At 36.5% G+C, this 16171-nt stretch overlaps 1 protein-coding gene across 3 annotated transcripts in view; it reads left to right on the plus strand.

The window, feature by feature from the left end:
* The window catches only part of Pard3b (par-3 family cell polarity regulator beta), a 1142550-nt gene that overhangs the window by 617004 nt on the left and 509375 nt on the right, over positions 1-16171 (plus strand). For all 3 annotated transcript variants that reach the window (XM_017801393.2, XM_017801395.2, XM_029569916.1), the window contains exon 6: positions 12116-12202. In XM_017801393.2, the coding sequence (XP_017656882.1) occupies positions 12116-12202 (87 nt within the window). The remainder of the gene's footprint in view (positions 1-12115; positions 12203-16171) is intronic.

The following is a 16171-nucleotide window of genomic DNA, read 5'->3' on the forward strand; positions in this document are numbered from 1 at the left end:
TCTAGTCCTATGATCCGTAGATTTGGTCTTTTCATGGTGTCCCACATCTCTTGCATGTTCCATTCCTGTGTTTTTAAATTTTTTCCATAATCTTTGCTTGAGTGGTCCAATTCTTCAACTTTATCCTCCAGTGTTGATATTCTGTTTTCCATTTCATTCATTCTAGCGCTGAGGCTTTCTCCTGTTGTTTCAAGTTGGCTTACTGACTTTTGCACTTTCTTCTTCATTTCTGACTGAATTTTCTTCAATGTTTCTATCTCTTTCATGAATTTATTCAGAAGTTTATCCCTATCTTCTTTTAGCTGTTTGATTTGTTTGTTAATGTGTTTCTTAAATTTGTTGACTTCCTCGATCATGTTTATGATTGTGCTTTAAATTCAGTGTCCTGGGTTATCTCTAGGGGGTTCTCCTTGTAGAACTCTTCTACAGGATTAGTGGAGTTTGGTGGGGACATAGTGTTTTGGCTTTCCATTTTATTATTCTTTCATTGTGTTTTGGCATATGAATTTCTTTTGTTGTTTATGATTCTGATATGAGAATTAAGTTGAAGTATGCTCCTGTTTGTATTATTGGGGTGCCTAGATCCTTTCCTTATTGGTTATGTAAAGCTGGTTGGTACAGGGTTCAGGTTCTCTCAGGTTTAATTTGGAGGGAACTAAAGGCTTCAAATCAGCTATTCAGGAGTACCCACAGAACACCAATTCAGGCTCTAGTCAGGTACACTCAGGCTTCCTTCAACACATGGAGGCAGGATCTGGGCACTCTCAGGAAGTCCACCCTCTCAGGTTTTCTGTTAGGATCTCAGCTTTAGCCTACCAAAGCAAGATCTGCCCTGGGGCCTTGGGAGGGGCCTCAAGAAGTCCTAGGTAGGGGTATGGGTATGGTGCAATTAGTAGAAGCTCACCACCACATGGAGGCAGGATCCGGGGCTCTCAGGCAGTCCCCTGCATTCTCAGCCCCTCTGTTAGAGAGATGCCTGAGGGAGGCAGGAACTAGGCACTCTCTGGGGGTCTGCTGAGATTAGAGTCATTACACCAATGGAGGTTGGAACTCACCCTGCACCTAGCATTTTTAAATTATGTGTTCTTGTCTTTAACGTGAACACAACAGTTTAAACACTTCACAGTTTGCTATGGCTGAATGTTCCACTTTGCCATTAGTTCTTTGAGGACTGGTTTGGATTGTATGTGAACAATCTTTTGTTTTTAAAGAAATTTTTGGATTTATTTATTCTTCTTGTGTGTGTATGAGTGTTGTGCTTGTATTTCTCTAAATACACCTGTGTCTTGTAATGCTTGCAGAGACTAGAAAAGGGTGTCAGATCCCTGGAACTGGAGTTACAGATAGTTGTTAGCTGCTATGTGGGTTCTGGGACTCGAACCCAGGTCTTCTGCAAGAGCAGCCAGTACTCCTAACCACTGAGCCATCTCTTCAAGACAGATATAGATTTTTGTTTGTTTTTTTTAATTTTTTATTGAATTTTTGTGTATTTCATACAGAAAATGATCTTTATACTGCCTTCCCCTTTGGCACCCTCCCATAGTGTCCCCACTGGAGCTCATATATTCTGTCATTTGTGTTAAGGTGTATCATGTAAAGTTAGTGTCCCTAGACATCCCTCAGTGCAAGTTCATCCACTGGGATCTAGTCAACCTATCTAGAGTTCCTCCCTTTAAGAAGATCAACTCTTCCTCACTCAGCAGTGATCAGCTGCCAGTAATTCTTTGACTAAGATTGAGGCCTGCTGTTCATTTCCACAGTTCTTTGCTGTGTTTTTGTCTGTTTAAGTTTGTATGGGTCTTGTGCATGCTGACACCATTGCTGTAGGTTTGTATGAGAAGGGTTCCAGGTACCTGTAGAACTATTTCTATATGGTCATGCACCTCCTCCCTGACTCTTACAGTCTTTCTGCCCCCTCTTCCATAATGGTCCTTGAGCCCTGAGTGGGTGTATTTTGATATAGGAGTCCTGTCCAAGGATCCACACTGCAGATTCTTATTCTTTGTGTTTTGGCCATCTGAGTTCCTGGTCCACTCTCATGCATGAGGCAGCTTCATTGATGAGAGTTGAAAGATGCACTAGTGTTCTCTTCATCCCTTCTTCTATGTTCCCTGAGTCTTAGGTGTAGAGGTTGCATCCTAGATGTGCCACTTAGACTTGAGCAATTCACAGACAATCTCTGTGTGTGACCAGTTGTGGAACTCTGTAATTATCTCTGCCTCTTGAAAAAGAAGCTTTTTGATGTGTGGTGACTGGGATACTTATCTGTTATTTAGGGATCCGTATTTTGCACATAGTAAGAAATTACATTTGTGACAGCCTTGGAGTTTTCTCTGAGATCTCTTTCCTTTCCACTTATGTGTATTTGGCTAGATTTGCAGTGCCACACATGAGTTTCCTTCCATTGAGTGGACTTTAAATCCAATTAGGTTGATTACTCCCAAGATAAAAGTACCACTACTACACAATGTCATTTGCTGTGCTGGTCATTGATGTGATTTTTTTGCCTTGAAGCTGGGGTTGGACCATCAGTTGGTGTTCTCCCTTAGCAGCTTGTGTAGTGCTTCCCAAAGCTGTGAGAGCTAGCCTTCAGGTGAGGTGGCTTCCAGCCTTTGTTATCTCCCAGCCAGGCTATTGTAATAACTTACTAACTCCTCTTTCAGATGTTAAACTCCTGATTCTCTAATTGACTCTACTTATTAGTACTGGGTAAATTATTTAAGCTGTGTTATTTATCAGTACTTTCTGTTTGAATTAAATCGGTTCTAGGTTTGAACACTGGCTCTGCAACTTGCTACCTGTGCAATAGTAAAATAATTGCTTAACAACTTTGAAATGTTTTCTTCATGTGGAAAATGATTTTTATGATCAGATAGAATCTGTGAAGATGAACTAAGGTACATTATGGGCAATGGACTTAGCACATTGCTTAATGAAAGGCTGAATAATTGCTATTATTGCAAGTGTCATTGTCATTATTACATACATAACAGTTCATTGTAACTATGTATTATCCCAAACAATATTGAATTCTTCAAAGGATTTCTGACACCTCATACAGGCCATGGAATATAAGGGAGGTATATTTAAGTGAATGACTGAATAGATAAAACAGATTGTGTAGTTAATCGTAAGCACACCTATGAATTTTTTTTTAAACCTGACAAAAGAATTTTCTCCAGATAATTTTATAATATACAGATCCTACGAACCACCAATCCTTTTACTTTGATCTTAAAACTGCAATAAGACAAAAGGTTTCCCATGGGTCATTTTTCTAAAACACTGCAGGTATCTTTTTAAATAACAGGCAATATAAAACCTTCCCCCTCCCAAATTTCCTTGTCATTTTTCACCTCACCGTATTGCTCAGCTCTACTTCCCCCAAGATCTCCTTCTCTAGACTTGTCTATTCTTTTTTCCAAAGTTTTTTTTTTTTATCCTATCTTCTCCTTTGTCCATGATAGCCATCCATAAAACAAATAATTTGCAAAGTCCAGCTCTAAATATCTTGAAGTTGCCCCCATAATTTCATGCTTTATTCCAAAATCAGGGTTCAAGCTTTTATTTCCTTGACACAAGATTATTGTAATAATTCTCTAATTTATCTCAAGTACCAAACTCTCCATTATCTTTTCCTTTCCTAACTTGTTCCCATATATAACTGCCAGATAATTTTTTAAAGCACAGTATTTATCACAGTACTCCTCAAACCCAATACCTTTAGTGACCATTTTCTATAAAATCAAGTATAGACTTTCCCTAGGACTTTGCCCAAGTAGTTGCACATGGCACCAGTGGTAAGACCAATCAACCTTGGCCTGCCTGTGATATCTGCCCCAGGACCTTGCCCAAGCTGCACACATGGTAAGACCCCTCAGTTACACCTCACCGTTTGCCATGGGACCTTGCTCAAGAGGCTGCACACTGGGCAGTAAGACCCTCATGACCCCTTCATAGCATTGAACTGAAATCACTCCAACCTTTCCACCTGGGAATCAACACTCAGTGTCCAAAAGACTGAAAGCCTCTCTTATCTGATCCCAACCAGCCAAGCTATGGTAATAGCAAAACCCAAATTCCCTTTTCACAGAAATGGGCTAAAACTAATGTCAAGAAACGCAACCAGAGTTTAACTCCAGGTACCCAGGTTCTGCTGCAAAAGCACAGGCAATATGAGAAAATAAGATTTATATTTTTTTATGTGTGTGTTTGTTTGTATACATATTTTGGGGTCCACACATAGGCCAGAAAAGGGCATTGGAACCCTAGAGTTAAAAGCAGTTGTGAGCCAGTGACTTGAGTGCTAGGAATGGACCTCTGGTCTTCTGCAAGAGCAGAAAGCACTTTTTTAACTTCTGAACTATCTACAGTCCCAAGACACAGGATTAAAATAATAATTATAAATATTCAAAGAATTCAAGGAGTTCAAAGAGGACATGAATAAATACCTGCAAGAAATTAAAGAGAACAGAGATAATAATTGATTGAAGTTCAAGAAAAGACAAACAAATGGCTAAATAAAAAAAATGAAGGCAATTCAGAATATGAAAAGTGAATTCAATAATGAGATAGAAATACTGAAGAAAATTCCAATTAAAATAAAGCTGTGAATAAAAATTTCAATAAACCAGTTAAAAAACTCAGTGGAAAATCTCAGTAGTAGAATGGGTCACTTAGAAGATAGAATATCAGGGCTTGAAGACAAGGTAAAGAAATTAGATCATTCAATCAAAGAAAATGATAATTTAAAAAAACTCATGAATAAAATATTCAGGAATTCTGGGATACCATGAAAAGACCAAATACATGAATTATGAGCATAGAAGGAGAATAATTTTAGGTCAAAGGCATAGAACATATTTTCAATAAAATCATAGAAGAATATTTCCTAAAGCTAAGGAAAGAGATGCCTATATAGGTACAAGAGGCACACAAAACACCAAATATACAGAATCAGATAAAAAGTCCCACACCACATTATAGTTAAAAACTAGATATGCAGAACAAAAAAAAGGAGTATTAGAAGTTGCAAGAGAGAAACCACAAGTCATATATAAAGGCAAGCTCATCAGAGTATCAGGTGGCTTCTCAATGGAAACTTTAAAGCCAGAGAAGCCTAGAGCAAGCGACATACTTCAAATCCTAAATGAACCTGGGTGCCAACCCAGACTACTATTCCTGGAAAAACTAGCTGCCACAGTTGAAGGAGAAAGAAAATATGTTTATGATACAGATTAAAGGAATTCATGTCCAGCAAAACAGCCCTACTGGGAAGAATACTTTTAACTGAAGAGAAGGATAAGCATAGCCAAGAAACCACAAGAAGAAAACAAAGGAAACACTGTAATTGATATGCAAAATAGGACTGAAAAAACTAACCAAAAAAGCAACAAAGTAACAGCAGTCCACAAACATCTTTCAGTAACTTTAAATCAATGGGCTCAACTCCCTAATGACCCACAGGCTAGCAGATCAGATTAAGAAACATTATCCATCCTTTTGTTTTCTAAATGGAACACATCTCACCTTCAAGGATAGACACTATATTAGAGTAAAAGGATGAAAAAACTATCCCAAGTCAGTGGAACTAGCAAACAGGCAAGCATCACTATCCTAATATCTGACAAAATAGATCAAATTAAAATCTATTCATAAGAGATAAAGAGCACTTCATTCTGATTGGGGGAATAAGCTACCAAGAGGACATTGTAAACTTAAACATATATGCACCAAATTCAGGTGCACCTAATATCATAAAATACATATTACTAGGTATTAAGGCACAGCTTAATCTAACTTTCCACAATTGACAGGTCATCTAGACAAAAAGTAAACAGAGAAACATCAGAGTTAATTGACATGAGGTCAAATGGACCTAACAGTTATCTAAAGAGTGTTTCACCCAAACACTACAGAGTACACATTCTTCTCAGTAGTCTACTGAAGTCTCTAAAAATAGATCACATATTGAAACACAAAGCAAATCTCAACAAATATAGGACAATTGAAATACCCTCTTGCCTATTGTGTTCTACTCCCCGTCTCCTCTTCTCCTCCCTCTCTAATATTATAGCCCCCAAAGCTATTCTGGTTCAGTATCTAGTACAGGCAGCTGTGCACCCAATGTCTACCCTCTCCATCTCCTCAATGACATTTTCTGGTGGATAACACATTTACTATTAGAATCCCTTCTCAAAAGCAATCTCCTCAAGGAAGAGTTTCCTCGTTGTGATTTTCTTTTCTCACTCTGAACCATTCCTGCTTCAGAACCTAATTGAGTTCTACTTATATGAATGGTATGATGCTGGAGAAATTTCTCACCTCCCTATACATTAGCATATTTTCTTCTAAAACAGAAGTGACAAGTGACATAAAGTGTTTATATATTTGATATGAGAGCACATTTTAACACCCAGAAGCCAGTTGTCATGTTACCTCTCAACAGTTTGCACTGATGATATACTATTACTTCTCCATAGATTTATCAAACATAATCCTAAATTCTCCAAATTTCAAAACTGTCCCTGTGCTGCTCTGATTCCAAAGTAGAAAATTCCATACTGTGACACTTCATTTCAGGCATAAAGTTATTAAAGATATTGTGTAAAATTAAATGCAGACTATTTGACTAAGGTTTATATGAAACCTAAATAAATTTTGTGTTTTGTTTTGGATCATTCCAAAAACCTTAAAAAGTCAGTAATCTCAAGCCCTTCTGGACCCAAGCATTTCAGACAAGGGACATTCAATTTGTGCTATTATTTTATTATCATTCTTTTTTTATTGTTGTTATCTTTCCCAATGCTTTCTAGATTATGCTCCGTGGATTATGAACTTCTTGGTTTCTTTGGGTTTTTGTTTTTGTTTGATTATTTGCTTTTCCTTACAGATAGCATTGGCTGAATTTGTGTTAACTGAATTCAACCACCACTATAAAAGTCTTTGTTAGATTTTTGGCTCAGTACATTTATATCCACAAGATGTTTCCCTATTAAGTACAGTTCAGGGTCATCAGTAAAACATTGTTTGGGGCTTTTCTTTGCAGCCTCTCTCTCATGTCATTACTTACGATGGGTCTGCAACTCAGTCACCGAAGCTGCAAATACACATTCTGTCCATTTTTTAAAAACCTTTGTGTGCATCTTCATGTCAGCAATGTAAAGAAGGTGATAGGTAGGAATGTTGGAGAGCACGAGTGGATGGATGAGGCACGGCGGCTCAGATGGAATTCTCAGCGGGACACAGATTTATTTCGCACGGGGCACCTTTCCCTCAGGAAAGGAAAGATGTCGGTGGAGGGAAAGATGTCAGGGAAGGGAAGGGAAGGGAAGGGAAGGGAAGGGAAGAAGGGAAGGATGTCAGGGAAGGATGTCCAGGAAAAATGTCCGCTCACGGGTTGTGAGCTGGGACTTTACATACGGGGGCTTTAGGGTAGGGAATCAGGGAGGGGGAAGCAGGATGTGCATCAGCAGCCCATCCCTCAAGTAGGTCTCCCTCCGCGCCGTCATCCGCCGGCCGTGGTGGCGCACACCGGTAGGATTATGCTGAAGAGGCAGAGGCACGAGGATCTGGAGTTCGTTGGGGAGGGGGGGGAGGTGCTCTTTGGAACCCTAACAGAAGGAAATGTGTTTCTTGATTCTATAGCATTTAACATTAATGTTTACTAAGAAAATCAGTGAGGAAAAGTAAAAAAAATATATAATAATTTCTTTAAGTCCACAACTTGGTATATTTATTAGAAAGTTCTAATCCAACAGAGCCTGATGACACATTCCTATAATCCAAAGGCTGAGGGCAGGAATATCAGTAGGTCAAGACCAACCTGGGCTATATAGTGAGATCCAATCTCAAAAAGAAAAAGTAAAGGAAGTTCTTATAATTGTACTAATCAGCAATAAGTTATTGAGCCCTTCATACATTTCAGATACATACATGTAATGTATATTAGTTATTTTCTCTATTTCTCTCATTAAAACAAATGTATCAGTTAGGGGAGTTACCACTCTTCGTGTACTTATTGTAAAATTGAGGAAACCAGGGCTTTGATGTCTTATTTTAAGTGACTCAGACATTTGATTCATAGTCACACTTGGGGGGAATGGTCTTTTGTCCTCAATCCTTTCTCTCCCAGTGAGAGCCTGGGGACTGTATTGAGTAATTTAGGTGGTGAAAAGTCTTTTTATTTTTTTTTTAATTTATTTTATTTTATTTTTGTTGCTGATGTTTTTGAGAAAGTGTCTCCCTATAGCCCCACCAGGCTTGGAACTCACTATGTAGACCAGGCTGGCCTCAATTTCATAAAGGTGACTTGAGGTGAAGAAACCAGACTTATAGACATTTGCAGTATAGGTTACATTTTCTGCCTGAAACTTCAAGTCTTTTTTCTAAATGGAAACCAACTGAAGCACCTGCTATCTAAGTCTCTAGCAAAGTAGCCACTTACAATGATGACTCATTTTTAGCCACTGATCTAGTTCTGTCCTCTTCTCTTAGATCAGTAGCAGCTGGTCCAGTGATTATCTGTCAAGTAGACCTTAAGGCATTGAGCTTACTTAATGATAGCTGACCTAATGCTTTGTGTCTATCTCCTTGTTTTGGTACATCTTGATAACTATTCTGACCTTAGTGAAATCTACTCACTTTTCTCTGCCTTATTTAATGTGATGAAAAAGTTCCCAGAAAACCCTGCATCTTCCACTGAATTTCCTGCAAGACTGACCAACTGATTAGCAATTCAATGACTGTGTGGAGTTTGGAATGTTGCAAATCCAAAGCCTTTGTTCAGTTTATCTAAGTCTGTGTTTAGCTGTAAACAGCCACTCCTAGCCCACCTCTATTTTCTGACTTAACATTCTTGTGACTAACAAAATGTGTTAACAAAAGAAACAGTTTCCACCAATCAAAAGGCTAAGAAAGTTATCAGCATCTGAGATTTCTCTTTTGCTGTATCTGCCTACTTACTGTTTCTACCAGTGTATTTGAAAAGTGTCTTATTTATGACTTTTCTTTGTTCTGTTATTATAAAAACTTAATGAAACAGTTACCATGTTGGAACATGGAATTTGGGGTAACCTCAATCTGTGTTCCCAGGCCATGCTCACTGATATTTCACTCCAGAATAAACTATCTCTTATCTCCTTTGATATGAACTTACACAGTTCGTATTTGGTTTGTTTTTCAGTTTTGCCTTCCACTGCTAGAAGATCCTTTCTACCTCATTGGCCTCAGTTTTCATTCTTAGCATACCATCTGTCTTGTGTTCCAGCTATTGTGCCATCTTTGAAACAAGGGCAAATGTGTGTTTGTCCTGAACCCCTAACTACACTCTGGGGTTTATCCAAATAAATACCATTACCAGAGTGTTTTCACATAGTTGTAAAAAAAAAAAAAAAAATCTCATTTTCTGAGATATGTGTTGAAATAAGAGTCCAGTCCTACTTACTGTGCTTATACTCCATGAAATGCATATCTATAGACATTTCTACACATTATGCATTTACAATATGGTGATATTTTTCCTTTTACAATAAGTAAAAGTATGTGAACTTGTCTGTAGACATCATTTTTCAATTGCCTTTCTTTCTACTTTGAAACAAATTATGGACAATACTTTATTAAAAAATTGGTACATCATGGTGTATGTAAAAATTGTACTATTGTCTCTATTAAGCAGACCTAATTTCTCTAAGTACTTAACATATAAAATCTATAGAGTGCAAGGTGTTTATGCCATATTTTTCTGGAATGGTAACATTGTTGTGAAAGGACTCTGTTGTTAAAAATCTAGGTCAAAGGATTGTAACTATTTTGTGTAATAAAAAACTAAAAGTTTGACCTAAAATATTAAAAAGGGGAATTTCAAAAAAGAAATGAATTTTTAAAATGGCATCCAATTCAAAATTTTAGTAGTTTTAAATAAGATTAAATAAACTGTAAGATTTACTTCATGTGCTATAACACAGGATTAATATAAAATAGGTATCAGTAAGATACATAGTATTTATTGTTTTACAAGAGAGTTTTTGAGAAGGCATGAAGAAATATTTATAAAATAGAGAAAGGAATGAATTCTATGGATGACAACATGTATAAAAACCATTCTTAATCTGAAATCTTGAAGTCTCCTAAATATTACTATTTTAAAGCTTCTGTGCTAAGTGCTCTCAGTATATAGATATTTGATAGATTTGTCAGGAAAGATTTTTATTCAGTATAAAATGGCAAAATTTATGAAAAGAAAAATAATCATGTTTTAGTTGCTAAGCAAGATTTTAGTCCCTGATTTTAAACTTTAAAAAACATTATCATTGACAGTAGTCTTTAAATGCTAAATATGAGTTCAAGTCAAAAAGACAAAAAAAAGCTAAATATGAAGCTAGGCATGGTAGCACATGCCTGTAGTCCCAGCACCACTTGGGAGGCAGAGGCAGGCAAATCTCAAGGCCAGCCTGGTCTATACAGTAAATTCCAGGCCAGCTGGGGCTACAAGGAGATTCAGGGGTCTCAAAAAGACCAAAAAACAAAAACAAACAAAAATATTAAACAAATAAAAAGCTAAATATGAAGTACAACACATCTATTATTATAAGAAAATTATTGCATTGGACCATCAAACTCCACACAAGTTTCTGTGCCCTCTAAATGTTCTATATTCAAGATTTATAGTAATGTTTTCCTATGGATGTAACAGTCTATCCATATATATCCATATTCATTCCAAATCCCTCACATATATAGAGAGGTATCATTTTGTCCTGTATTATCATGCTGAGGTTTGTTTGGTGTTTCTAATTTTTATTTTAAGACTCTGGTCTAACCTGCTTGACTGAACAAGTTTTGCATTTATTGTTTATCAGAAATATCTGAGTAAAAATCATTTGAAATTTATTATCAGATTTGAAGTTCCATCATCTTCCAGAAATGCTGGAAACTGGCTTCCTTCCTCCCACCCCACCCCTAACTTCTTAATGATAATAGACTTGCAAGGAAAACACATTAAAAATAAGCCTAATCCACTGATGAGAATATACTTAATGTATTTATTTTAGATTGCTGATAATTTAAAAAATGCTTCATGCAGAGTGAATTCATCAGACTTGTTTTCTTAATGCTGTTTTCAACTTTCCAGCAAAGAACTGCATTTTACCATTTTCAATTTGGAACAGAAAAGTATTTGTAGCAGCCATATCTCCTAATTTGACATCTAGTTTCAGGTCATTTTCATGTAAATAGAAAACAATAGAAACATGTTTACAATTTCCATAAAGGGGATGTTTGTTTCAACTTTATCATTTTCCTCTGGCAATTTTATCTTCTCTCTCTGGGATTAAAAGAGCCAATAATTGTTCACAGTTATTATTTTTCAACTTTACAAAAACTTGTTAGTTCCACTCTATCACTGGAAGGCTTCCAGTACATTCTACATTTCAGTCATATACACTATCCATTAATGTTTCTAGCTCATCCCTCCCTTAATCTGAGCTAGGTTATGCAGGTCAGTCTTTCTATTTCTTTCTATAATATATTTTCTCTGAGTTTTGCAACCTCTTTTTCTGCCTTAAAGATATAAATAAATAAATAAACCAGGAGGTGAAAACTTGGAATTGTTCCATTGAATACAACTGATGCAAGCTTTGATTTGTATTGCTTTGAACATGCCCAACTGTATTGCAAACTGTAGCTTCCCTACCTTATAAAATGCAATCCAGTGCATTTTCCAATAAATAAGTATTTTATTTCATTATTACCTTTTCTAGAGAAAAATCCTACTTTAGACTTAAGCATAGAATACTTATTTCTGTGTGTTTATGATCTGTACAGTCAGTTTTCAAGTGAGTTTCATTAGGGAGAAGTTTCATTTCTACCACCTTTTTTATATTTGTTGATTATGCAGATTAAGTGGTACGCTGCTATTTTTCTAGGAGTAAAAATAAGAAATTAGAGGATCTTTTATTTTGTGGATCTTCTAAACACATCAGCAAGTCTTAATTTCCTTTGACTGTACCTCAATTGCTGAAGTTATAATAGTTGATTCAGTCCGGGAGAGGGTTAGGGATGAATTAATGTGCCTCATCTGGTTTTTAGCTAAGACTCCAGTTTTTCTCTCTCACAGTCATATGACAAGAACAGTGGAGATTTCTGGGGAAGGAGGACCCTTGGGAATACATGTGGTACCCTTCTTTTCATCCCTGAGTGGAAGGTAAGATGTTTTCCTTGTTCCAGAAGCTCATACTAATGAAAACCCTGACAAGCTCCTTTTTCTAGTCATTTTCCAGAAAAGAGTTAAGTGTAAAATTCTATTTGGATGAGCACCTTAAGTTATGCTTTTGTTGACCTCATACATGAGAAACAAACTAAAATCATTTACTCTGGCATGAAAAAAGGAAAAAAAAAAAAAAAAAAACATCACAACTTCTCCTTCTCCACTTACAATTAATTATGAAGTACATCCTTGACAGTGATACATAGTAAACGGGCTCCTTGGCAAAGATTTGAACATATTGTTAGACAGATGTCACAACTGAATATTTTTTAACCTTATAAAATATACTTCAGTGAATGAATGAAATAATTACAAGTTCTTCAGATATACAGAACTGAGAAGAAACATTCAGTATTTAGTCGCTATACCACATGCATATATATATATATATATATGCATATATGATGATTTTGCTATAGATGAAAAATATAATCTTGCTGTTAACTTTTCTAAAGTACAATCTAGGCTATTAAAGATAATTTATCTTTTTGGAACTTTAAAGACATTATGGTGCTAAATCCACAATGGCAAATGGTAACTTAGATTATGTTAGCGTTTCTTAAAACCCACATCTGACTGTTTATATAATTTGTTTTGCTGATGGAAATGAAAATCTGTGCCTCAGAGCTCATGCTAGTGTAACAACCTTACAAAACTACTGTCAGGGGTGTGTCGCTTTCAATGCAATGTTAGCCCTCAGCCCAAGGTCACTATTGACAAGGGTTCCTAGAAACCTAAAGGAAATCAGTTTTTCACTCACATGATATGATTTTAACCAATATCTTCGACTTATTTTCTTAAATGTGTCATTACAAAGGAAGAATGTTTTATTCTTCCTTCTAGTAAAGCCCATTCATTTTTTTTCCCCTGAAAGTCTCAAAACTGTGATCCTTTGACATCTCCTCATTCCATTGCTCTCTTTAGGACATAATTTTTCCCAAAGGTTATATAGTATTAGTTTCCTAGTTCTGAGTATTTATGCAATCCAATCTGCCATGTAGTTGGAAGAGCAGCTCTAGTCTTGATATTTGGGTTGGCATCGTATTCAGCAGGTAGCCATCTGCTACCTGTAATTGCAAAGTCATCACCTTATTTTTTTCCCTGAATAACATCTGATGCCAAGCTCTCACTGGAATGAATGGCCCCTAAAAGGAAATGAACCGAAAAGCTAGTGGCTCTTATTGTCTGGTTTCCTGCATGTGTTAATAAGCATGTTTATACATGTTATGGGTTATGGCAAAGGACAGTTAGAGGTTGTTTTTGATAGACAAGGTGAGTATTTATTCAGTTACCATGAGAAATTCTAATGACTTTTGGCAGAAGTGCACTGATAGAGCTTTGTGAAATACCAGAGTGGTTAAATTACCAGGCCTTTTAGTTTAACGAACCTGGAATAGAACACAAGATCTTTGCAGTTCCCCCAAATGAGGAAATATACACTGTGACAGTCGCCATACCTCATTTTCCATAGTTCAGAAAATAGATTGGCCCTCTAGATGAGAAATCAGCTTCTCTCTAACTTCAAATAATGGGCACACACTAGAATTGATTGATTTCCCCCTTCTTCTTTATGGTTCTGATTCCTACCAGAAGACTGGAAAATAGTGGAGACAGGATTGGATCTGGATTCAAAAGAATTGGAATTAATCCCAGTGTTCTTTTTACACAGCCCTCAGCAAGCCTCCTAAACTTGTCTCTTGTGAATACCTACTTTACGTCAAGGTTATGGGGATTAAATGGCATTAAAAATGTGAAAGCTCCTTGTAAAACCCACAATCTATAAATGTATAAATTGTCAGTATTATGGTTATTTTAGTTAAAACAAAACAAACCTGATTTATAAATGAAGCTTTATTATAAGTTCATGGTCAACTGTTCAGTAACTTGGAGAAATAGTTCTAATATATTTTTTGCTATCCACTAATATTATAGAAAGGAAATTTAATTAAAAAACATTAAAAATCATATGGAAGTGGAGACATGAGCCAATAAAAGTTAAGAAGTAATGAGTACAGGCTGAAACAGTACACTTAACTCAACCCATGTGTCTCCATGCAACTGCCTACAGAGCAAGTCAGACAAGTGTCTGACTTCATACTGCCATATGGCTTCGCGGTGTGAACACAGGGACTTAGTTAAGGTCAGAGTGGTGGATTTAGCTCTTAATTTCCTCCAATTTATTGGTTTGTTTCATTATTTTAAATTAGAATTTACATTTAATTCTTTATCAAGACTATTGTAATTGGCTTCACCTCCAATGTTTTGTTTTCATTAAGAAAAATGCTGCCACACCTGTCACTGAATGAGAACCTTAATCTGAGTTAGAATATCTGAGTAAAGCACAGAGACTGCTGTAACCAGCTAAAGTCCCCATGAATTCATTAGACACCACAGCTTGGGGATGCTCAGTGCTGCTTGTGCTGAAAACAATTGGCTTTTGCATTAAAAAAGAAAAAGGAAAAGACACAAATGCAAAACAAGTGTTGGCAAAATTTCAAAATAAATTAATTTTATTTTTAAATATCAATGTGATTTTTAAAGAATTAAAACATGAGAAAAGCAGAGAATACACTTCAATTTCATAGATACAACAGCTAATCATGAGAGAGAAGTGATAAGGGAAGAAGGACTCAGAACATGAGGAAAGGAGAAGTTGAGTGAAGAATGGTCAGCTGGCAGAATGATGAGGCTGTGGGATTCAGAGGAAGGATAGGACTGGGCCGAGGAAGAGGTGCTAGAGTCTAAGTGATGATCCCGTGAGCAAATAAGTGGTTGTTGCTCTTCTTATTCTGTGTGATGAACTTTAGCATCCTTTATCACTGCTCGTAATGCCAATGGACTGCTTAGTCTCAGCTTATAATTCCTCCACGACATTAATTGTTAAATCCAAAAGTTTTGATCTCAAATAAGATAGCTATTACCACCCACCCACTTGGAGCATGGAGGAGTAGACTGTCTGATCGGCCTTCTCATAGGTCTAGATGACATCATCCTGCAGGGAATTCACCCCTTCTGAGGAATAGAGGGGGTAGGAATGGTTTGTTGCAGGGGACCAAACTAATAAAATCAATTTTACATTTTACCAAAATTACCTCTGACACATGGGTTTTACAGTTGAGCTTATTCTGTCAATAAATTTTTCATGGGAAGTTAGGTTATTTACATCAGTGAGGTTCACATAGCATGCTCCAGCTGTAATGTGCTAGCTAAATTGCAACCCAGTGGCCTGAAAGAATTAATTCATCTCCCAAAATGTGAAATTAAATCCTAGGGAGTAACATTACATGACTGATGATGTACTGAATTAAATTAAAGGAAGACTTGAATGCTTGTTAAAAAAAATCACTTACATAAACCAGTTTATAACCACATGTGAGTCTCCTAATGGATCATGTTATTGTGAATCTACCATAACAAAAATCTAAAATGTGAACTTATCAGAGAGATGTTTAATTTAGGAGAAAGCATGATTTTATCTAATTCTTCTTTTTACATGTCAAATAGTTCAGTCTTTAATATTATGTTGGGAGAGTAAGGTAATGTAATATGTTTGATTAATTTACTAAAGTATTAGAATTAGGTACTGAAGTCTGAGACCTTGTCCACACGTGCGCAGATGAGCCCAAGTCTTCCTTGTATAGGTGGCATGATGTCTGCTATTCATTCTGCAGCAGACGCGTACTGTGTTCATGTACCATTTCTGAAGGAGAAGCCCGAGTGTCACTGTGTGTTCCTTGCCAGTTGACACCTTAAGATGATCTATGCTCATTAAATAAACTGAGGCCTGGAGGCAGAGGCTCAATTTTGTGGCCATCCCAGGAAGGAGAATCACTTTCTCCTACATTTTCATTATAGGCTTCCCTTTTTGCATGACTGACCTTATTTTTCACACATAAATGTGCTCAT

This window comes from Nannospalax galili, unplaced genomic scaffold (assembly GCF_000622305.1).
Source record: "Nannospalax galili isolate Female #2095 unplaced genomic scaffold, S.galili_v1.0 scaffold281, whole genome shotgun sequence".
Lineage (NCBI taxonomy): Eukaryota > Metazoa > Chordata > Mammalia > Rodentia > Spalacidae > Nannospalax > Nannospalax galili.